The 25,692-nt window shown below is 42.6% G+C and overlaps 1 protein-coding gene across 4 annotated transcripts in view; it reads right to left on the reverse strand.

Moving 5' to 3' along the window:
• The window catches only part of TBXAS1 (thromboxane A synthase 1), a 235,350-nt gene extending 211,591 nt beyond the window's left edge, over positions 1–23,759 (reverse strand). The window contains exon 1 of one of the 4 annotated variants that reach the window (XM_075157658.1): positions 23,557–23,759. In XM_075157658.1, coding sequence (XP_075013759.1) covers positions 23,557–23,654 — 98 coding nt within the window. In that variant the 5' untranslated portion in view covers positions 23,655–23,759. Of the gene's footprint in view, positions 1–21,983; positions 22,245–22,278; positions 22,548–23,556 lie in introns of those variants that run through there. The other 3 variants (XM_075157690.1, XM_075157666.1, XM_075157705.1) reach the window with 3 other exon arrangements.
• Between the last annotated feature and the right edge of the window lie 1,933 nt (positions 23,760–25,692).

Here is a 25,692-nt window from a genome sequence, read left to right on the forward strand (position 1 = left end):
ACGACCGACATGCTGCATCCTGGCTTTGGACAAACATATACTTGAAAAGCAGTTGGATAAGCACCTACTTTGAAAGATGAGCTCCTTCAGAGCTTCAGTACTGTGTGCTTTGTACATGCACATTTCTAGAAGCACCAGAGGGAACTCCACTGTATCTCCAGAAGACAAACAACAGAATATTTCCATGACCAAATGACCCATGACACGCTACAATTGGGAATGATGCTTCCCCCTCAAAACAAACTCCTCTTATGTTGTCAGTAGTTACTCATAGTTGCTAGAAATAAATAGGACAACTTCCCACTAACTTGGAATTGCGTTTCTTGAAAAAAAGAGGTTACTTTGGGTAAGGAAGTGACATTAGACTATCTTATGCTACCACAGGAACATTATTCTACATCCTTAATTCTGTGTCATTTCAGAAGGGATCTACTGACTTGCCAACGTCTGGTCAGGAAGGAAGATTTCCTGTCTTATTATGCACAAGTAGAAAGCATAGAGAGGTTTGGTTTTTTCCATTTTCTACAGCAGTGTTAATTCATTTAGGACGAGGCAGAGAAGTCATACATCACAGGCTGTTTCTGGGAGATCAGCATGACATTTTCTCGCTGCCTCTCTCTTGCTTAATCCAGTATTTACCCAAATTGGATGGATGTCAGTACAGCAGGCAAAGCCTTCATCCAGGACACTGGCCAACAGCTATTAGCTGATAATGAATACAGCACTACCAGCAGTCCTCTGCTTTAGACCATAGGATCTGCAGAGCAGGAAGGTCTCTCTGCTTCATGCCTTGCACAATCAGAGACAGGGGGCTGAGAGGATCCTGATTACTTCCAGGAGTGGCTGAAGACCATCTCTGGGAGCTAGTCCTGTCAGCAGGGGCTCTCACCCGGCCACCTGACACAGGGGACCTTGAAAAGGAGGAAAATACAATGCAAAGTGGTAACTAGGGGAGGAAAGCAATACACTGATCCCCTATGTGGTGGAGCCCAGCAGTGGTGCAGGAAGAGCGCATGACGGAGCAGAGCCTTGAGGTGCGAGAGACACGGCAGGTTTGCTACTTTTCTCCCGCAGGTAACATCAAGGCTCCCACTCCTTCAGCTGAAGGTGAAAGCAAAAGGGGTTGGTAATAATGGCCTGGATCAGGTTCCCATGTAAAGTGGCCTCTAGAGAAGTACAAGTGTTTAACATCAATGACCAAAGCAGCTCTGGAACTGCAACACTTTGCCCAACATTTCATCAAGTACAGTAAAGACCCTGTATCCATATGCCGTTAATAAAAAGCAAAAAGAGCCAACAATTAGTACTCAGGGAAGTTAATAGCTGGGGTGGGGGTTTTTATGACTATTTTTGCTGGAGATGATAGGCTCCTGGTAAATTCAAGGGGTGGCTTATAACTAAATGATCTGAAGGAGAGGGATCTCTGATTTAGCCAGAGACAGTGGCCAAGGAGGACTTCTAAGTGTGCCCGGCTTGCGTGCTTGTACAGTAGCAGTCCCCACTGTGCATGAGCTGTTCAAAGCAGGGAGCACAAACTCTGCCAGATGTCCCGTCCATCCCCTGGCCTAGCGTGGAGCAGCAATGTCATGTATCCACAATAGTTGTGCAACTCACACACAGTATCAGTGCTGGAATTACGCCCAGACTCAGCCCTGGTCATTCATAAATATGGACAGAACCCAAGCCCTTGATTATAAACACTCTTACACGCAGTTATGCAAGTGGCTGAATAATTCAGGCTTTCTTCCCAGATACAGCATAATATTGAGCTGTGTAAGAACACAACTCTGCACTGGCACAGTCTGACATCTCTGCACATCAGCCCTTCTCTCCAGCAGAGCTTGTAAACTGGGGAAGAGCAAAGCTTACAGAAAAGCTTACAGAAATGTGACCACCCGTGGCAGCACCTTCTTCCTCCTGAGCATCCCCCCCCTCCTGCCCAGCTCCCATCGTGTGTTTTGCACTTTGCCTTAATGCCAGGATTCCAAGAAAAGAGAAGCTGTGCCGACAGCCTGCTGGGGTGACACACGCTCCACGGCTGGCAGTGTTACACCAGCAAGACTGCGGCAAACTCCAGGGAGAGTTTGAGCCGGAGCATGCCCATAGCCAGGTACAGCTGTACAAGGAGCAAAAACGCAGCCCAGAGCGAGAGGATCATGGCGGGAAAGTGAACTCTAATCCCACAGTCTCCATCACAACCCATCTAATCCATTTCGATATCACATACGTGCTTCACGGGGTTGCTCTAAGAACCGGATAGATAAAAGTTAGAGAAGGGTTTAAATTTAACAGTGTTTCCATCTTTAGTAGAGCAGAAAATACTACCAGCATTCCCCACAGTTACCTAACACCCTCTACTGAAACAGCGTTTTTCTCAGAGACTTGCTCATGCGCCTCAGTGTTGACTGACTGACTTCCTTCATTCTCCCGATTTTCCCTTGACTACACCATCTTTGAAATCCATTTCCTTGACTTGTACTGGGCCACGATACCGCGCGTTACAGACAGAGACCTCACTCCATGAAAGCTCCCATTGACTCCAGTGAGAAGTCTCCTGGGCAGACCAGCCTCACCCTGAACTGCGGCAGGACCCAGCTCCAATTTCCTGCGTTGCAGCAATTCAAGGTGCTGGCTGATTTAACACCTCAAGAGCCACATGTGAAAATGCTCTGGCCATACTTTCCCTGCTATACACGTGTGTATGTTTTCAATTTGCGTATAAGTAACAAAGCAAGTAAACATGAACTGCTCATTGCTTCGCAAGGTGACTTTCCGTCCCCCTTCAAATTTGGCCATTTCAGAATTTTCTTTGAGAAGTACTCTATTATCTACATGCATCATATCAGAAGAACAGACAAGAGCTTTTTGCAGGTTTAGTTATTTCATCCCTGCAGCAACACGCTCCTGACAGAGTTTTATAGCACTCCGTGGAGTTTTCTAGCAATACTTCTTCCACCTCTTCAACAGACAGTGGAATTGGAGCACGCCTCTCGTATGGGTGTAAGCGTGCTTCCAGTCTTTACAGCCAACTCACAGCTGCACAATATTAAACACAAAAGTAAATTATCATTCCCTATCGCATTAGGGCAGAATACAGCTAGCTATTTAAGCCTCTGAATAATACTTTTAACCTAGAACAGAGAGAAAGTGCATGCTTTGAAAGCTATTTTTCTTTGAAATGTTCAACTAGGTCTTCTGTTCTAGGTGAGTATTTCATACAGATAATGCTAAGCAGCAGAAGTAATTCCTTTCACACACATTCATTATACAAATTCTGATATAAATCTGCATTAGAAATCAATCTGATAAAAGCTCAGACAGGTACTTCACAAATGCTCAGCTGATTCCTCAGATATCCACAATAAAAAAAAAAAAATTATGCTTGTTGCCTTGCTATGAATTTGGACCACGTCTGGCAGTTTTCCTTTGGTGTTGTACTATGTTTAGCAATTTGGTTTGGTGCTTGATGGGTAACCACAGCAAGGAACAAACATAAATACAAGAAGAAAAAAAACGGAGCATTTCAATTACTTAATTTTACCATAAAACATCTACACTCTAGTGCAAAAAGAAAAAGGCCCCACCTTAAAGTAATTTATTTTTCTGCAGCTAAGGGACATTTTGTGGTAGGAGGGAAGACGTTCCCAAAACTGCTTCTTCCAGACCTTTTGTGCATACTCAAAAATCTGCCAGTGCCTAGGGCAACTGTTCTCCTGCTCACCTTTTATGCATGCACTGTGCAAATGTTACACACAAAGTCGGAGAGACAGTGTTTTTTAAAAACAAACAGAAAAATCATAGAAAGAAGGTGCTTCAATTCTTTACTTCGGTGTGGATGAAAGTTTGAAGTATTGCCTGTCTTCCTCAAAAGACAACAATCTCCCTACTAAAAACATACTTTAAGGATCCGAACCTTATTGCTTACTGCACACATGAAAGAGACTATGAACTAAAGTGGGCTCCGATGTGTTCAAGATTATCAGGCCAGCAACCATCTTTTCATCTTTTGTTCAGCATCCAGTACTGTGGGGCCGGGTTTCCGGACCCCACACCAGTCTCCGTGGAAGTGCGTGTGTGTGTGGGGAGAGAAATCATCACAGAATTATTTTTGCTTGACTTCGCAGGGAGTTGTGGTGCCTCTCTGGATGCACTTTCTATTTCTGATGCCAGTCCATATGTCTAATCATCGCTAAACTTCCCCAGTGCATAGTTTTGAATCATGCTCAGAGGGACACACACAGTGGCACTCCAGGCTGCCTTCCTATTTATTTGTAAATCCATCTACTCTTATGCCTGTGGGGAAAGGACACCAGTCAGCATGCCTGCCGAGACAGTGCCGCGGGCTCCCAGCTCCTGCCGAGCTCGGCAGCAGCCTGGCTCTTTAGCCTGGCTCCGGCTGAGCTCTCACCGTTCACCCTCTTTGAGCACTGGCTGCTACTGCTTAGTTCACAAAGGTCCTCAAATGAAGAGTTAAAAGCTGTGCAGGGAAGTTGGAGCAAGCCTGCAAAAACATTTTGATAAGCTTGTGTGCAAGTGGAAAGGCAACAGTACACAATAGCCAGGCGCCCACGTGCTCTGCCCTGGGCTAGACATAAATTCTCCATCCCGCTCCTCTGCTCTAAGTGATTCCAGGTCACATCCATACATCACGAAACTTTACTATTGTGCTCATGGTGTTTAAACTTGGGGCAGGAAGCAGCTGGGCTCCAGTGTATGATCTCATATGGATCTGGGTAGGTCTTTCCATGGGAGCACGGTACAGCTTTTAGCAGGCTTAATTTCTGCTCCATACCTGTGTTTTCCTGCCTGGGGAAGGAAATGCCATGTGGACTCTGGCACAGGCAGTGGAGAGTTGATGGCAGAGTATCTCCAGAGGGAACCATTGTGTTGCAGAGAAGTCAAAAACCAAACAGCTATCCAAAAGTGAGAGAAATATAAAGATCGACAAAGAGTAAAACACAGGTTCACCCCTGAACAGACCCGTACCACGGGCAGTTTTACGCAGAGGTGGAGCCCAGGGCAGACCTGGGTCCCGTGCTGGGGGCTTCGCCCTGCCTGCTGAACACCCGTACCACGGGCTGCATGGCACCGAGAGGCGCGGGGGAAAGCAGACACCAAGGAATCGGCACTGAGGCTGGGAATGGGGCATCGATGAGTCTCTTCGCGCAAAGCCTGTGAGCCAGAGGGTCCTCTGCCAGCTCCCACTGCACAAGTCACAGTGACCTGAAGCCACTCGTCTGTTAGCAGAAATTTTGATCTAGGGCTAGTCCTAAGGCAAAGTTGCCAGGGTTGAAAATAGCAGTAATTCTGCTCCCCTGCCCCCACAGACATCTTTCTAGAAGACTTGGAGGTCTTGCTCCCTGCATCACTCAGGAGGATTTTCTTCCACCTTCCCCCATCACCCCCACGTCAGATGGGGGAGTATCTCACAGACCCTGCATGGTCGTCTTCTCACTAGTTATATCAATGGAGAGCAAAACACGGCTCTGAGTAACAGATAAGGCTGGACAGGTGGGTGATACTCATTTTTATAATCCGACCCCAGAATAATTGAAGTAAATGTCATGAAAAGTTACCCTAACGCCTACATGCGCACTAACATGCGATATCCAGTAAGCAGCTGTGTTTTCGCATAGTTAGATCAAAGAGGCTGCAGAACAAGAAGGTCATGGTTTGGTTACAGTGTCTAAACAACTAAATCAGTGGGTACCACTGGGCCTGTCACTTGATCTCATTACCCTGACCTCACCAGCTCTGGAATTTAGGGACCTTCCCAGATCAATATTTCAGAAATGACTGAAGTTTTAGAGTATGCAGAGATTCTCTCAGCATTGGCTAAATAATTATATCAGAAGTCCAGGAAGGGAAAAACTTTTCCCCCCTTTCCCATTAGCATGCATTTCTCAATTGCTCTGGAATACAGCACACACCCGGGGGGGAGCAGTGATTTTCCTTTGCAATTTGCATCAGAGTATTTTTTTCATTAGAACATTTTGGAGATCGTAATTTTTTTTTTTTTTAAATCAGATTGTTATTACAGGCTTTCTTACATTTTTTCAGCTCATATTTTCCAGGACTCTGCAAAGACACATAGGAAGCTTTACTCCCCAACTTTTTTGTCATTTTTACCTCTGTAAACAGAAAGCCAAGCTCCTCGGCTGTCAACATTTAATCACGTGCAATCATATTTCCTTTTGCCATCTTTCATTGTAATACTACGCATGTGAGGAGGAGGAAGCAGGGCTCAGTTCATAGCCAACATACCGATACTACTTTGTTTTTTATGCACCTGACACCTGTTTGTCTGGTTCCAGCTCACCAAAAAGCCTACACTGGCCACATGAATTAAATTAACTTGAGTTTCAACCTCCAAGGTTTTTTTTTATTTTGTTTTTCACAATAAAAATAGCCTACTTTTAAAAACTTGGCTAAGGTTTCTTCCTTAAAGTTTTATTAGTTCTGCTCCGCAAGAATAAACCTGGCAACAAAATCTCACAGCTTTATCACGAATCCCTCATTATTTGGATTTTTCTGAAAGCATCAGTGTTAAAGCTGCACGATTGCATAAGGAAGTGGAGCTTGGGCATGGATAAAGGGCTCCAACTAAAACTTACTTCTAGGCTTGTGGTTGCTAGGTAGAACCAAAAGCAATCTCAAAGTCCCAAAACCTATGAGCAAGTAAAGACTTGTTTATGGCTTACATAGCAAAAGTGAAAGTCATCAGGGTTCAGGTTTCCCCCTAAAAAAAAAAATTGCACAATCTTGTGGAGTCTGAATAATGCACTGAAGCATTCAAAATCCTTCAGTTGTGCATTCTGCCCATGGCGATGGCATGCAAGTGTACGAGGCTTTCCTAGCCACCTGGAAAGATAACACCCAGCCCCAGCGTTTGCTGCAGCGCCGCAAACCGCCATCCCTCAGAGATGGCCAGATGGTTGTCTCAGCAAAGAGACAGGTCTCTAAGAGTAAGGGCTTGTGCCAGCGGAAAGTCTCCTATTCTCCGAGAGACACGTTTTCTGCCAGAGCTGTGAAAGATTCCCCCAATACTTCTGTTCCCAGTGTTCACAGGCTGAACAGTAGGGATGACGATTATTTAGGAGCTTTGGCTGTTAGCGGAGCATTCTGTGGCAGAGCAGTGACATTTCTACTGCAAAATAAGCTTCCCAAGCCTTCCTGCAATGCTGGGATATACGAACCCCAAAATTGATTGAATGCTGGTAATCCTGCTGGGACTGCCACAGAGACCTGTCTTCTCCAAGTTAAAGTATATAAAGTGAATTTATTCTGCTCTGTATTTCAGAGCTCACACTTCAATTTAGAGCAACTCCACAGAGTTCAGTGGTGCTGCTCTTGCTTTACAGCAAGGTAATAAAGATCATAATCAAGCCTTCCATGCTCCTAAGATACTTCTTACTTGGTTTTGTTAGGAAAAGTGTATTCCTCTCATCACAAAGGCATGCATAGTTAGATAGCACATTGTGTAAAGATTATTTCTTCTGATGCGGCTGGCTCTGACTTTAACTGGGGCATTTGAGCACCCTTACAGACTAAACATGAACAACAAGATGTTCTTCATAGATGAAAACTAATTTAAGCATCCATTTAACTTGCATTTGGCAGTTAGAAGAATGCTGGTTGCTTGCTTGCTTTTAGATAGTGAGGTTAATGGCCCTTCAAAAACAACTCCAAAATATGCTGCGGTGACATACCATACATAGTGAGGGCTGGGAGTTCCTTTTTAATTCCTTTTTGGTAGTCAACAGCGAGAGAAATGGAGGTTTCAGGAATTTATCTCCTCTTCCTCCTCTCGTGCACGCACGTGCAAGTGTCGTGCTTCATCACTAAAGCAAAGTCAGAGCTGTACCCACATTCACCCGTGGCACCGCTGAACTCCCTATTCTGCCCAGGGATTCCTCATCCAAATACGAATATCTGGTGGTTAAAAAAAATCATGTGTTTGTATATCTAAGTTTATGAACTCAGAATTAGTCTGTAAATAATCTGTAAAAGTCGGGGGTAAAGGAAATGAAGCTATAAATGAACAGCACAACTAAACTAATGAAAAGATATGCCATTCATGTAAGTGTTCCTTGTAACACTGAAAGAAAAAAGAAGTGGGCGAACAATCATTTGTTAGAAACGTGTCTGTCAAGAGACACATTTGCAAGAATTAGTGTTTTACACAACCTTCTAAGGCCAGACTTCAAGTTTCAGTTTACACGGGCCTTCACCAAGATAAGACTTCAGCCAATCTTCTAAATCATAACAGAGTTTACGCCTCATTCTGAAACACAAAATTAAACGTTTAATAAATTCAGGACCTGAAGAAACAACCAGACCAAAAATGATGCATCAGCTGGGACTTTGGCTGAGGACAATCCCAATTTGTTCTTTGCTTCTCCAAAGAGATTAACTCATTGCTGAAGGGATGGCCCTAATTACTGGGCCTCTAATTTGGTTTATTTTTAGGCACTACATGCACAAAAATATTTTAAAAAGAGAGAGAGAGAGATTTGCTTGTAGGAAATGTAAACAACAGCCAGCTATTAATTGGAAGGAAATCATTGTTTCCCATTATCTCTGACATGCAAATCCTAGATTTAAAGTGAAATTTCAAAAACACAGATTATGCAAGACATGGCTTCCATCGAAGAAAAAGAAGCCAGTTTCTCTGAATGTTGCAGTTTCAGAGTTGAATGCATCCATCTGGGGACAAGTTGCTAGCCAAGTTGGACCACATGTATTCCCACTCATTTTTGAGGACCACTAAGGATGCATTTGATCTTCACCCAACTGGTAGCCAATGTTTTGTCTGAATTGACATTGTCCATACAATGCACACATTTGATGTAAAGTTTATTAATCAGTTTGAAAACCCCACTATTCTGTGAGATACTACCCTGCAGTTTCAACTGAATAAGGTTTCAGAAACAGTTCAGGGAGAGGAAGGCTAGTGTGAAACTAGTTTAAAGGGAATAAAGCCTCTGAAAATAATTAATTACACCATGTACTACCAAAATCGCCTAATAAAAGCATGGCAGTCAGGATGTATCGACTGGCTGGAGCAAAGTGGCGGATACCCCAGGGAAGGGATCTGGCTCCAGGAACTGTGACCTGGTTGCCCAGCAGGCAAGTGCTTTGGGCCTGCTGGGGAGCTGTGCAAGAGGACAGGCAGGCATGATCAGGCTAGGCAAGATTAGGTCAAGTGAAATATTGCATAAACATGATTGCACATCACTGACAATCTCCACCAATTTATCGTCAGCCTGAGCATTCAGAGTTTTGCCATCCTTGTGCAGATCCTCAGCTCAACAAATGGGCATGACCCGCTGAGATCTGGTCCTGTGCCTCTAAGTGCCTGTGTTACCCACAGCCACCTAAGTGAAATGCTTTTCCTAGGTGAAGAGAATACAGCCTAGCACCTACTCGCATCCTGCCTGGATCGGGCCCTCCATCTGGGAGGAAAAAACCACCACTACAGGAGAGTTGACTTAGATGGGTTGAAGCTCATTGCCTTATCTCTGCAAATGGAAGCATTGAGCTCTGCGCTTGGGCTGTTTAAACAAACTCCAGCTCAAGCACAAACTCCTAGTTCTCCCAAGTCAGTAGCGACCTGAAGTTCCTCTCGTTCAACAGTTTTAATAGCTTGTACAAAAAAAAAAAGAAAATCAAGCAATGGTCTTAGCCCACCATTCGGCACCTGGTTACACTTTAGCTCAGTTCCAGGCAGAAACTGCTAGAGCCCAAGGGTCAAGACAGAGCATGGGGAAAGCCGTCACTGATTAATTGGTCTTTCATAGATCTTTTAATATCCAGGCCCCAGAAATTCTGCAATACTCAAGAGCTGCTGCCTAGATTCAGTATGACAAGACTCAGTGATGTGCTTTTGTCAATAAGTACACACACTTCATGCTTACTTGCTTTACTTAAAGTACAAATCATAAATAGTTGTATGTGACAAATTCCCCAGTATTGAACCTTCACGGCTGCCAAGCAGCATGCTGCAGAAAAGAACAAGGAGAGCTGTAATTTTCTTTTCTTAGTTTTGTTATTTGACCTTCAGTTTTTCAGTTGTCCTTGGATCAGTCTGGAACTAAATATAGTCCTTTCAGCATTATTTATATGTTTAACCCAAAGCTACCCATGTGTGTCAAGGGACTATCATAACACTGTTCTAAATTATTTTAACAGCTTATTTTAAATTGGAAAATGTGGTTTTTGAAAAACCATTGTCAATTAATTATGATTCCACAAACTCCTACCAACTCTCTTGTGTTTTGTAACAATTTGCTTACAGCCTGCAAGACAAAGCCTCCAACTTGCTCAGAGAAAGCTCTTGAAACTGTCCAGCCTTTGAAAATGCTGACTGATCTTTAAATTAACACATTGATAATGATTTTGGCCATCAGCTATTTACAAATGCAATGCAATTTACAAATAAAAAAACCATAGATGGATCAGCTGCATCCTTGGGGATCAACAGTCATCAGGGCTGAAATGTCCCTTAGTGCACTATATCTCTATAAACTATTTGGAATGGGAACCAAAACCCACCACATTCAACTGAAAGTCATTAGTGTCTGACTACATATAGTAATTCCTCCTGAACTGAGCAATATATTTTTCAGTCAAAAGGTCTTTGCCAAGCAAGGAAAAGACAAAACAGCCACTGTAATTATTCTCCCTGAAACCTTGAGAAAGGACATTTCCCAGGTAGTGGTTCTGTGGTATGGATGCCAGCTACAGAGCTAACCAAAACAACAAAGAGTTGGGTGGGTAGGTGGACAGATAGATGGGTGCACATAGGTGCACACTATTTCTACCATGTAAGAGCAATTTCCCCTATATCATCATAATTCTGCAAACCGCATCAATTTTCTTTTATTTACATGACCAGTGTGAGCAACTTCAGAGAAAGATTTATGGTGCAGCTTGGGTTTCTGTGTGAGTTGCTCTTCTACTGTATCAATATTATGTTTAACAACATTTTTCAGTCAGAAAAAGTCCATGTGAAAGTTGAAGGGTGAAAGAATTATTTCTAACTGTTCTCAGGTAAGAAAGAAGAAAAAAACATCAGTTTTATCACTGGTCTAAGCAATGCAAGCCAAATTCAGCCTATGAATTTAAAGGGCTTGCACTAGTAAATCAGCTGAGAGCACTTATTTAAGAGTTCAGAATTTCTTGGATAACGAACGAGACAAGTTGTCCACGTAAACTTTAACAAAACATTTTTAAATTTTACAGTCAGCTCTATAACTTGACACAAAATAGTGTCATCCAGAAAAACAACCAGCCACTGCCACCAACAACTGGGACAAGATTTCTGACTGTTAACCACCCCTATTTAAAGCCAAATTCTCAAAAGAACTGAGCACCTAAAATATTTTGCTTCTTTGAAAAAAAAAAGTCATCTATGTTACAACGCCTACCTTTCATTTCCTTAAAGCTCTGAGTTCAAGCTCCATAGATGCTACAAGCCTAAATGCTCAGACATACGCAAATCACCTTGGGAAACACATTCACTATTACAAGTTTTAAAAAATTGATTCATGTCCACTTGGCAGTCGGTTAAATTTCTACTGACCTTTTGTTGCTGCTCCCTAACTTTACCAGGGCAATTGCACAAAATAAACGGAACTGATTTCTCAAGCGAGTTTGAGACCCTGTTTTAACGACACAGTAAATCCAGGTTTAGGGCAAGAAGCCTCTGATTACAACCATCCCAGCCACACCACCCAAAGCATTGATCTGGTAGAAACAAGCTCAGTTAACTCAAATTTGTTAATATGGAAAAGGGAACTTTGAACCAGATCAGGTACAGCCTATCTTCTCCCAGTAGCATAGCAGAAATGGTATAAATTACTTGTCTTGCACTCCAATTAATTAAATCAAAATTGTCTCATGTGCCCACCCCGGTCCAGATCAGATCTGCCTTAGAGGATGGTCCAGTGCTGATGAGCGTGAACCCGCAGCCCGAGTGCCGCCACGACAGACACTGGAGCGGTGTGTAAAGATTGCCATTTTTCAAAAACGCAGAACAACGTATCAACAACAGAATGAAGATATACAAGGCAAAACCAAGGTGGTGTCATAAAATACATTCAGGGTCAATAGCTAACGTCCCTGTTATGAAAGTTCTATTGGTTTTACCCAAGGTTATTTCCTTAGCTGCCAGAAGTCATTTGGCTAGAGAAGGGATAAGGGGCTTGCTTTGGGCACTGAGCGATCTGTCCAAGGATCAGGTCAGTTATGTTCTGCTGCTTATTTAGAAGCTGTTTGTTCTGAGTCACTTGCTGTGTATTTATATATAAATATAAATGTATACATATGTGTGTACATACATGTATACTTACAGAGTGTTTACACAAAAGCTCTCGAGAGCTTTTTGGATGAGAAACCACAGTATTTTCCCTCAGTTCTAAACCACGCTTTATCAAGACGACCAGAAGAAGTGTTGCCAAATTTTACTGCCCTCCTGCCCCCCTGCAAGCTCCAAGTTCCTCCACGTCTCAGAAGCTACTGACTATTTATGGCAAAAAGACAGTCCATTAACCTAGCAATGCTCAAACTTTTATCACCTTTCCTTGCCCCAGCAAGGATAAATACTACTCCCCCAGGCCCCAGTTTAGGAACATCTGGCTTAGCCACCCTCCTCCTGTACAGAAGCACATCTCGGGACGGGGAGATGAGCAGAAAGATGCTGCTGAGATAAGAGACACCTGCAGCTGCACCTCTGCCAAGGGCTGACCTGCAACTATTCCCAAGCATGTGAGACCTCGCCGTGCACTTTCTCTACCAGCTCCTCATGCAGCACTCTCTGCTCTTTCCCGTGCATGATCTCCTTCCATGGTGCTGCTGGGTCTCACCCCCTGCCCCCCTGCAGCTTTTGGCCATTCACCTGAGCCTCCCAACTGTTCACCACGGCCAAACAAAAGCAGGAAAGCAAGAGGTGCCATCCCCAAGGGCTTCCAACAGGCTGCAGGGGCCATTCCTCATTGCCTTCTACCAGGCTTGTGCCTGCAACATGCTTGTGCCCGGCCACAAAGCCGCTGCAGCCCTGGCGAGGAGCTCCTCACTGACACAGGGACACACAACAGCACACGCAGGACAGCAAACTCCAAAAGAGCGTTTTGGCTGTACCCTCATCCCCCACCTTTATGATGCACTCAAACTCACTCAGATTATTTCTGCCTCTCACCCTCCCACGACAACATCCAAACCCATTCAGGGTGAAGACGCAGTGGCTGTGACTGCAGAGCTCCTCCAGCATATCCTCTTGCATTGCTAAGCTATATGCTATTAAACAACCAAATATCTCAACTCTATTAGTAATCTTATTATTACAGCATTATAAAAGAAAAAATGTGGGGTGTTTTTTTTTTTTTTATGATGGAGCTGCCACTGTCTGGAGGAAACCTGTGTTTTGCACACACGGAAAGGCACACACGTATTTCATATGGTGCATTGCAAGCTGCACAGAATAGAAAGCAGCTGGAGGAAAATGGCTATAGAGAAATGGTTCTCCTGGGCATCATCTGTTGATTTGTTTTGTTTATAGAAGGAATGAGATTTTTATCTCTGCTCAAAATATAAAATGCTTCCATGGCACTGAGCTCACTGCTTGGCTATGCTTTCACTCAGGAACGTAAATAAAAAGGGAGGGGAGGAGGGAGAAAAGGCTTTACTGCACAGAATCCCTAGAAATGCCAAAAATGAAATAGGAAAATGTCCATCAGTGATACAGTCAAGGTTTGAAAGAGTAACTGAATCACCAGCTATCATGGAAATGAGGCCTCCTTACCATGCTTGTTAATAGCTTGCTTCTACTAAAGCTGAGGAGGCAGGTTAGGGACAAACTACTTAAATCCCAAGTCTCAAATCCCAGCCTGAGTCCTGGCAGGATGAACATCCTTACATTGTAAATACACCAGTCCTTACAAGATGCATGGCCTGTGAAGGCACAGATTCTTACGGTCTTCCCACCATCTTGTGCCCACAGTTGATATTCCAAGCTCTCTCTGCAACCTTATTCTGGGGAGGCTCCTCACTCCTCTGTGCCTGACACCCAAGATCTGATGGTCTCTTTCATTTAACAACAGGGCTCTGTGTTCTAGGAGAACACCAGATGGCTGGTTTTCCACTCAAGTTGATAGCACTTCCATTTGTATTAAGCAAAAGTCGTATCTCAGGAAAGGAAATAAATTGTGAAACCACTAAATAATTAACTACTGCTAACAGTTTTAACTTTTTAAAGTTTAAAAACATAACTACTGAGGATGGTGTCCAAACTGTGAGAAATTCCCTGAAGCCTAAAACTTTCTGGTAGACAAACAAAGTTTAAAATACTATTCTTCTGAGATCTGAAAGGCTCAAGGTTTGTTGCCATAGCTAGGAATAGTTATCACAAAACTGAGGATCCTTTATCTTTGCACCACCTATTCTTAGCTCTTAAGAGGAGATGAGAGACAGCAGGCCAGATACGTATCTAGAAGTGAAGGCTGCTAAACGTCACTCCAGAACAGCTCCGCTTCATTAGCTACAGAGTGGATCTGAAGTCTTTCTGGAACCACCAAGGGGTGTTTGCTCTTCTTAAAGCTGTGTTGTCTCTCACTTTGCCAGAGTTCTGACCTGACTGGCTACCGAGGAAATATTTGGGCAACCTGGAGTCCCATGCTAGGTACAATACGTCATAACTTTCAGAGACATGAAACAATCCAGAACATTAGTGTTATACTCACTAAAATCTATCCTAATATAAACGTACAGCTTCTCAGTTTTCCTGCCATGAAGCTTATACTGAGGTCTCTCTTGGAGAGATTGCTGCATCTCAACTCATGATGAATATTTCAGAAAATCTTAAAACTGGGGTTTGTTAAAGTCTTTGGAGAGCAAACAGATCGTATTGATATTTTAAGAGTTGGAAGAAGGCCGCTGCAGTCTTGACCACCATCACTCTCTGTCCCTCATGCTAGCATGCAACACATTGAAAATCCTTTAGCTGCTCCCTCTTCTCCCAGGGTGGCTGTATTTCATGTCTTTCCCACATTTCAAACCACGTGCCTCGACGACCTCTTCATCTTGTTATAGCTCTACTGAGAGGGTGTTTACATAAAAGCTCTTTGGAGCTTTTTGGATGAGAAACCACAAACATGCATGCACAGATTACATCAGATTTATTGCTACTGAATAAGTTAAAAGAATACTTAGGGTTACAGGTTCAAAACTCTGCCAATAGTTCTCATCCAAGAGCATTCATACAGCAGGAGCTTGTGGTCATACAGTTACCAGTTACCGATCTCCTCTAAAGTCCACTGCCTTTTCATCCTTCCCGTACCCCTCAACTCCTAACAAGTATCACAAGGTTTCTACTAGCTGAAAGCAACTATTCTTTCCAAGGAAGTAGACTTCACTTTGTGAATGCAAGCATACAGCCACTGCCCCATGCCCTACTCCCAACATACATCTCAGTTCAGCTCCTTTCCTCCAGCCTCAACTGTCCCAAACATACTTGACCTCAGCCTGTAACGACCCACTTCAAATTCATATAGAGTCCTATCCTTCTGTTCCCATTCATTCTTCCCAGTCCTTCTCCGGCCATTGCTGGGCATCCAGCTTCTTTTCCTATCCAAGAAACAAACCAATATAACAGATTTTGCCCTTTCCCTTGTTTATTGCTTCCTTATTAAACGCTCCCAACGACCCCACAGGTTCTGCAGCACCGTGAAAGAAGGGACTGGCCAGAGAAGAAACTACCAGAGGAATGGATATGAAGAATCTACCACATGCTAGATGACCCCTGCATTAAACCTCTAGTATGCTTATTGACCTGCACAGTCACTCCAGCCATAGAAAATACATACAAAATAAACACGCAGAACTTCAAAGCAATTGTCACCAGTGTAAGCAATGGCACATAAAGTAAGGGAATGAAGAGACAGACATTGAACATCATTTTCTCAAGCTCCTCCACTATTCCTGTGAAAGTGAAATAAATGCATTTCCAGACCCAAGCCAGAAAATACTTCCAGCTCTTTTTGCTCTCTGTTTCTCAGCAGTTAGCACACATTGAGCTCATGGAACAGTAAACTTTGTTTTCAATGGGGAAAAAAGCCAAAAACAAACCCAGGGAGATAACAGATAGAAAAATCCATCTAAAGGTTTCGGGTATGTCAAGGGGAACTGATAAAAGACAATCTCTCAATAATATGTCAATATTTTATTTTAAAATAAGAGAAGACGATGCCTTCTTTCATCGTCTAATTTCAATTCAATTTAGTGCACCAAGAGCAGTGTGTTAAGTTCCTCAGGTTCCTTATACAGTCAGTAGATGGAGGCAGGAGCTCCTACAAGCTAATTCAGAGCACCCAAAATTAGTTTGCGAGGTGCCTGAATATCACCAAGATAAACAAAGCAACCTGCCCCAAGGCAAACAGTAGATGAGAAGTTAGAACCAAAGTGCTAGTCCAGAAGAGCTAAATGAGGCTCCAGAGAAGACACCCAGGCAGAAACTGCCTGATGGAGAGAAGCCAGAGTAATTCGCCCCATTGCCAGTCTCTCCTGCCAGTGCAACCCAGTCCAGACCAGACCCAGTCCATGCCAAGCCCTGCAGGAAGGGAAAGCAGAAATAGGATGCGTCCAGCTCCTGTTGGCCTGGTGGCATTTGTGAGCATCAGCCAGTTTCATTGGACATTAGACCTGGAGACGATGCCAGAAGATAGGTAAATATACTTGTTTCATGAAAGGAAGCTAACCTATCCCTGTAGGTCTACCTTAACATACTAATAACACTATAATCTCCATGCACTAAAAACAAATTGTGCTTGAGGGGTTTTATGGGGAGAGGCATGAAAAGGTTTAGGGGAAAATGAAGACCACGAGGAATGAATAGGCTGGAGATTTACTCCTTTACACAGAGTTGTTAGGGTAAAATGCACCTTCACAAAAGCAAAAAAAAACAGGAAGCACTTGAGGGTCTTCAAACAAACATGGCTGGCCATATAATCTCTAAATTTAAAAAAAAACACCCAAACTTGAACATAAGAGGCCTCTGAGTTTTGCAGTGAAGTGCAAGCAAGCAAAACCAAAGGAGCACAGCACTAGAGGCTGAGCTATGTTTATCAGGATAACCAAGGAGTTATAACAGCCTCTGAAGACATCCCAGAGAATTTAACTCTGAAGCTGCAAAAGCAATGATGGAAAACTGTTCTACCTCTCCCCAAAAAAAAGAACTTTGTCTACCCAAAAGCAGCATAATCAGGGCATTGAGTGAACTTCATCCTGGATGACCAAATCTACCTTGTTTTCAGAGAAAGAAAGCATTTAGTCATTTATGGCATGGTGCTTTTCCAAATTATAATTCAGTAGCTTACTCTGCTCCTTCTCAGGCTCACCTAGAGATGCTTGATTTAGCTCAAAGAGGAGGCCATATATTGCACAGCTGTGGGATCAAATTATGTTTAACATGTTAGTGGGAATTCCAGATTTGCTTGATGTAAAGCTGCATGACAAAGACAATTCCAAATCTGTTAGTTTTTTCTGTCATCAACAGCAGTTTGCTGATGTTTCCTGTTGAGTCAGACCCTTCTAGTTTTCATACGCCATTTGAGTGAAGGGGAGGGAAGCAGAATGACTTCCACTGACATAATGGCCGTTTCAGGAAAAAAACAGCTGGGGTTAACAGAATATAAAAAAAACCAAAACTTCCCTGCCACCTGACCCTGTAAACCTGATGCAGGGTTCACTGCAAACTGAGAAGCTACAAGGTTGTAACAGGGGAAGACTCATTAGGGACCGTAACCTTAGAGCCCAGCTCTGAGGTCAGCCAGGGCTGTGGGAGGGGGGTGCAAGGCGGAGGAGCGTTCAGCAGGCAAAGCTCAGCGGCGGTGCAGGAGCACCAGCCCCTCAGCATCGCTGTCAGCAGAGCTGTGCTTTCTGCCAGCGGGGGAAGCAAGCAGGCTTTAACATCCAAGGATTAGGATACCTCTCTGAACCTCTGAACTCAGCGAGCCTGACATGAGAGCAGAGCTGTACATCTTTACGGAGGTATGTTGATGCTCCGTACCTAGGCCTGTTTCCAGCCATAGTGGTCCTTGCAGCCCTGAGCCTTTGATGGCAGCAGTGATAGCTGGAAAAGTTTGGGCTTACCCACCCACGGTTGGTGCACCTTTCAGAAAGGATCCAAGTTTTCGACTGCCTGATACTGGAGCTGTCCGGAAGCATTATCTGAACGCATTAGGGAGAATAACCTGCTCACCCTGTATCTGCACTCAAGCCATAAGCCTAGAGTTCTAGCAATCAAACATCTTTTGTAAACACTGATTTTTTGAGGAGCAAAAACTGGTGCAAGATCTAGTTTTAGGTGGCATCTAGTTGGAAAAAAAAATACCTGAGATCTATTTGATCTTAGTTTTGTCTAACTCAAGCCCAAATAGCAAGGTTCTGCAAAACCAGAATGAAGTTTTATTTGGAGACAGATTATCTCTAAACTTTCTCTTTCAGAGTCCTTTCCAAAACCACAGATGTAAAGTAATGCCAAACAAGCAATAGTATCGAAGTCACCTGTATCTAAATACTACCTGTTCTGAGATCAACTTCTGATGTGGTCTAGTACAGGCATGGTACCAACTGATGAACTCCAACACAAATTGTCCCCCATGTCTAAGTATCTCCTGCATCTAAGTGTGTGCAGATGTCTAGGCTTGAGGCCAGAGGAAAAAAATACTAATTTTAGTTTTCATTCTTTTTGATCAGAGACTGCAAATGCTTTGGGTCAGGATTGACTTGTTATGCAATGGGTGGACAGTATCTAAACCCAGTGAGACCCAAATCTCTCAATCTCTCTATACATTTCTGTAACACAAGTGATCATTAATATTACTTCAATGTAACAACGGCATCTTTCTGAATGATTTAGCTTTTCAGAAACAGACAAGAACACTGCTAGTATATGTTTTGCTATGTTTGAAAGCATGCAATTAGACGTGTATCTTACAAACATAAACAAATACCTCCCATCCAACCTCCATGTTTCTAAAAGAACTCAGGGTTGTTTAGACAAGGGGTTGATAATCCAGTTTTAACACAGGTATCTGAAAGTTGTGACAGCTTCTTCATAATGCTAAGCTTATGGTACATTAAACTTTAAAGCAGGATAAACAACTGCTTTCATTTTATCAAACATCTTCCCAGACAGCAAAAAGAAAGACACAAAGCAATGTTTGCACCTACAACCAAACATGGGATACCCAACTCAGCATATGTTTGAAATGAAAATGAACAATATGTTGCATAGATATACGACTGTATTTTTCAGTAGAGACTATCACTGGGATTTGTAAATGTTAACCTCATTCCTCCCTTAAGTGTTTGTTTTTATTTCATGCCTGAAAAAAAACTGACATTCACAGAGATTAAGTGAATAGACCTGTTGGCACAGGTCCAGAGGAGGGCCATGAAAATGATCAGGGGGATGGAAGGCCTCTCCTATGAAAAAAAGGCTGGGACAGTTGGGGTTATTCAGCCTGGAGAAGACAAGGCTCCGGGGAGACCTTATTGCGGCCTTTCAGTACCTAAAGGGGGCTTATAACAAAGATGGAGACAAACTTTTTAGCAGGGCCTGTTGTGACAGGACAAGGGGGAATAATTTTAAACTAAAAGAGGGTAGATTTAGACTAGATGTAAGGAAGAAATTTTTTATGATTAGGGTGGTGAAAGACTGGAACAGGTTGCCCAGAGAGGTGGTAGATGCCCCATCCCTGGAAACATTCAAGGTCGGGCTGGACGGGGCTCTGAGCAACCTGATCTAGTTGAAGATGTCCCTGCCCACGGCAGGGGGGTTGGACTAGATGACCTTGAAAGGTCCCTTCCAACCCAAACTATTCCATGATTCTATGATTCTATGAATAGAGACATCAGTCCTTGCAATTGAGAAAGAAAGTGCTCTTAAAAGAAACTGCCCTGATAATCAGCTTGGCTAGTAGAAATCACAGGGGGTGGGAGATTGGACAAGAGATTTTTTAAGAGTGCTCAACGGTGTGCCACTGGTATTACTGAATTTTATGTATTTAGCCATATTATGCCTTTCTGTGGTCAGTAAAGCAGTAATTTCATTGTCTATCACAATATTAATAAGGTAGCAAGAGCCATTGAAGAATTCATGACATGAGGTCTGCAAGAAGAGACTTTGACCTACTGAGAGCAAGTAGTAAGGACAGGGAGGGTAGCGGACAACTAAGTCCTTCAGCAATGGCGAACAGCAAGCAGGCTTGAGCACATCTGTTAAATTAACAGATTACCAAAAAAGCAACCTCAGGTTTGTTCTTCCCATTTCAAATCTGAAGAGACTACGTACCCAAAAGCTTCTCTGTTCTTTCTACTCCCAACATTAAATCAACTACCTTAAAAAGCCTCTCCTTACAGCTCACTTAAAGTCATGTGGAGGATAAACACTGAGAGATTACAGTCGCTGAATTTTCCACTGATTTAAAATTGACACAATACACTACAATCATATTACACTGATGACAACGCATGAGAAATCAGAGGTGTGCCATTAGAGGATTTGTTATAAAGAGTTATTGATGCTCTTCATTGTACCATAAATAACAGTTTAAAAAAAATAACCAAATCATCCAAGTTTCCTCCTAAGACATGTATCTTCTCTAGAAGTTTATTTTTATGCAGCTGCAGCCTCTCCTCCCTTTCCCAATCAACCCTTGCTTCTCTCCTTGCTTCATATGACCTCACCTTACCCAAAAATGTGAAGAGATTGGTCTTATCACAACTTAGCAAGATACCACCTGCCAGCTGAACTGTGATAAATCACAGCTGGCTTTACAATACACATGCTAACAGTAACTGAGGCTGAGCCGACGGGCGGCAGCTCAAGGATGTCATTTAAACCACCGAGTATCCTCATCCACAAAAATCATGCTAAGGAAATAGCTCAGTAACACGACAGTTGCCATCACCATGTTACTATTCTAGTGTGCTAGTGTATTCTAGTGCTAGTGTGTTCTAGTGTACTATGCTAGATCTATCGACTCTCTTCTCTACCTGCAACTGCCTCCTTTTAGCCTGTAAGCCTTTTACAGCCAATAAGGTGGACAAACTGCCTATTCTTTGTACTCACACAACAGTTGACACAATATGACCCTGATCAATCATAAGCTACTACCATAACAAAATTTACAACAGCAAATATTCATTCCTCCCTTTCGCCATGACCGCCCTTCTGAAAAGATAAAACGCTGGCAGAAAAAGCTAGAAAAAGAAGAATTCAGAAGTTATTAAAAAAACGAGAATAAGGCTTAGAATGAAAATGTCAAAGGAACTTGAAGAGTTATTACTTTATTATTACTCCTGCCATACATAACACTTGTGTTTTCTGACTCCTAGAAGAGCCAGACAATTGGGTATGCAACATGACTGTAATAAAAACATTCTCTAGAATTAGGGACCTGCATTTCTATTAGCAACCCTTTATGTACTCTCTAAATAATTCCTTGAACCCAAGGTTTCAGCCATGAATAAAGGAAGCTGTGAGCACGCGTTGGTTTTTACTTATTTGTTTTAACAGACATGCAGTATAAAAAAACTTTGTAAAAAATAGACTCTCAAATGAATAGGTTGACAGGTTTGAACAAGAACCACCACACTTGCAGATATGCTTCAAGTCATTAACCTTACAGGTTCAGTCACTGCATTTTACTGAAATAAATGGATCTGAATAGCTTAGCCACCAGGCAAACCTACCAATAGCGCACAGATGTTGCCCAGCATATTTCACTGAAAGTTTAAGAAACACCAACTTCTCATGGGAGGAGTGACTCTGTAGGCACCTGTATCTAATAAGCTACTTAAAATCAACCTGTTTTTGTAGATCAACAAGATTGGTTAGTAATAACCATTTGCAGGTAAGAGTATAAAACACTTTCCCATATAAAACTCGAGCTTCCTTTACTTGCTGCCTTCACAGTACTCACCTTCAGCCAGGAAAGGAGGAACAGTGAATGGGGTGTCTCTACTGTAAGGCAATTTCCCACCTCACTCCTAAATTGGACTTTTTGAAACTTATATGGTAGGCAGTTAATTCAGCAGCTGACTGTCCACAGCCAGGAGCCTCGTTTAACTTTGACTTCAGTCTGCAATTAGGTTTGTTTATGGCAAGACCAAATTCTAAAATGCTAAACTGCCATGTCTTCACTTCAAGAGGAGGAATAGCCTTCCTTAAATTGAACCAGAAAATGAGGCTCTGAAGAAGCACGCACTGGAACATACCCTACATTTACAGGGAGCAGTTCTGTGTCTTCAGAGACCTCAGCACATCTTGACATGTACTACATGGAAGCATCAGGCTCTTTCAGCTGTCTCACAGGCGGCCAGATCTCACCAGCCGATCTGCTGCATTTCTGAACTGTGGATGTGCCTCTGCCCTTTCTCTCATCCCCTTAAGCTTACAGACATCCACAGGTCAGCAGCTAAACAGCATGGTTTTACTGAAAGATCTAGTGCTGCCATTCTTTTTCCCAGTAAAATTCAAAGGAAGTAGGACTCAGCCTTTGTGATGATTTGGGCAGATCTCATTAAGAAAGTAGGCTCACCCACTACTTGATATGGCAACACACATCAAATATGGGCTTGACTTGACTGTTTTTTAGTCTCTCTAGACCCACCCTTGACACACAAGGAAGTTGAACAAAGCTCAACAGGGTCAAAGAATGAAGAAATATGTGCAGAAGTAATCTGTTATTTACACTGCTACAACAATTGTGCTAAACTCATGGTGCCATCATTATTCTCTTCTAGATTAGCTTTGAGTTTCTTCCGAGGTTCTTTTTCTACCACTGTCCCTGAAACTTTTTCTTGAACACACATACAAATGAGAAAAAAACATCGGTTGACTGGAAGGTGGGATTTGAAGAGGTATTCAAGTAAAAACAGTCAGAAAAGCACTCCCAGTTCGGCTAATTTAATTTCTGAAATAAATTATCCAGACAGGGTGTTTTTTTTCATTTCAGCACAGCTCACTGCAATGCCTACTGTGCTAGCCATTAGGGCTGTTGTTATTCTGATTTGTATCCACTACTCAGTGTGGAAAGAACAAGAGAGGAAATTCAAGCAGCAGTTAAAGTGTCTGTACACTTCAGCCAAGAAACCTGGCAAGGGACAAGTGTGCAGCATAGTACAGAGAAGAGGTCCAACAAGATGCTGCAACAAGTACTCGGTTTATTTCTGACCAGCACCAATGTTCCTGCCGCCTACAGAAATTAATAAGAAACAAACAAAAAAAAGTTCTTAATTTTGAAGACAATTTTTGTTAGCAGTTTGTTGGTAAAGCACTTACGAGAAAATATTGCAAGGAGAGAATTCTCTAAAAAGCATCATGAGTTTTGTCAATATTTATTTCAACCTCTGCATCCCAACCAACTCTCCCTCCGTGTCCCTTCTAGCCAATTATCTTCCAGTTTCCCCTTATGAATAAAAGACTACAGATGTTGGGGAAGCTTCAGCAGGCTTTGTGTCTGATATGCAGCGCGTATCATCGTTTTCACTCACCAATACAGCAGAACCAGGAAGACTACCAGCAAAGCCAGGGTGACCGTTGTACTATTCATTTCTGTGGAGGCAAATGCCAGGAGATCTACAGGCTCCATTTTCCTCCACTACAGCTCCAGCCTCGAGTGGTGTGAGTGCAGGGGAAAGTTTCCTCAAGAGCTGATAAAGCCTTCCACAGCTATATGAATGACATCTGCAACAAAACAGGAACCAAGAGAGCAAAAATACATCAAGTCAAGTACAAACTGCAAACCTTTCCTGTTCTCATCGACTGCACTCTCTGAGAGAGAACTTGAAGGTTCCCTGAATGGTAGGATGTAGCAATTTCCACCCCCCCGCCGCTATTGTTGACTGTCATGCCAGTAAATATTTACATACCCACTGCTTGAGACATCAGTGCTGTTGAATAGGTTTTAGACATCAAGTATGGGAAACCGGGGAAAGTATGGGGAAAAAAGAGGAGGAGAGAGCCTGACCACGGTACAGATCACCGAAGAAGAATATAAAGACCCTTCAGGGGTGCACTGGCATACAAACAGTGGCATTCTCTGAAGTAACAAAAATAAAACATTTCTGCAACATAAAACTTCATTAGCACTTAATCTCCGAACCAGTCATACCTTAAAAGAATGGAACAAAGTAAACTTTAAATTATCACAACTAAAAGGAGGAATTAGGGGAAAACTCTTCCAATGTGACTACTAGAAGACGTATATAGAAAGAAAAACTAATGAGCAGAAAAAAACAACTGTAGGACCAGGGTCCATAAGTCAGCATCTGTCACACCGGTTAACCCACACAGACAGCACTGTTTGGCTGTATCATCTCAGGTTCATGAGTACTACAGCAAATTTTCCTGGATCAATGCAGTGCCCCCCCTGGAGGTACCATTAACTAGCCTCTCCAGAGATACTTTGGCTACCCCTGCATTATATTTCTAGTATCAGGGTTAACATCTACTATCTCTGCATTGTGGCACAGTCAAGCTGTCACACTCCCTTGAACAACCTACACATGAACAGTCAAGCTTTGACTGCAGTTCAGGAAATGGTTTGTCCGTAGTATATGAATTCCTCAGCTTTCTTCCATATTTTCCTGCCTGCAAACGTCAATCCTGTTTCAAGCATCTGATCCAGTCCAATTAGAAAAATCAACCAGAAAGCAAACCTTGAAGCATTTCTATGAGAGAAGACCATCAACCTGTTACACTCAAAGTTACCAAATGCCATTACCAAAAAAATCTTCAGGATTGCAACATCAGCAGCAGCAACAGCTTGCAAGTAAACACTCTTGCCCATGACAAAATTCCCCTAACTGTCCAACATTGTTTGTTACTTATGAAACTAGAAATACCCATATATGTATTGCAGCCTTCCCACGTACTCCATACAACCTATTTGAAAGTTAAGGAAATCAAAACTACCCAAAAAACTAGGTTTGTGAATTATATGGTAACCTTGAGAAACAGAAATTCTGCAACATCTGATTCCCATAACATACCAGATGAAGAGTGGTTTCTTCTCATACAACCCCAAGATAATAGCTTAGATTTAATGTGCAAGCCTTCTCCAATATCACTGTATTACATTTTCAGCTCTTATCAGAGAAGTTAATAATATAGGTATCAAAAAAGTAAAGTCTCTAACACAATAGAGTTTAATTTTAAGAAGATTTGGCTCTACTCTAACTGAATCACTGCTATTTTGGTTCTCTGTGCTTCACAACTGCATTAATTCCCTTCCAGCCTCAGATCCTTGCAGAATAAGTAAAAGGTGTTAACCAGCTCATCAGCTCCACAGAATAGCACGGTAGTTCACAGAAAACCTTGCTTATTGTATTAACAATGCTATTGCTATTCTGGGTCAATAACAGCTCTGCCGGTGTGCTGCTGCTGCCAAGTTCTTCAAGAACAACTGCAACAAGATTCAAGACCAGTGACGCAAGGAATTAATCAGTGGGCACAGGCCAATCCCAAGCAGTAACTGATCCTGTGGCACTTGAAGAAAAAAAATTAAAATCAAATATCCATATGCATTAAAGTCTCTTCAAAAAAAGAAACCCAATCACCACAAGTGTAGAAGGTAAGAAATAATATTCCGATGGCACTGTGCTTTAATTTACTTGGCTTTTTAATTA

Source organism: Calonectris borealis, chromosome 1, assembly GCF_964195595.1.
Source record: "Calonectris borealis chromosome 1, bCalBor7.hap1.2, whole genome shotgun sequence".
NCBI classification, from domain to species: Eukaryota; Metazoa; Chordata; class Aves; order Procellariiformes; family Procellariidae; genus Calonectris; species Calonectris borealis.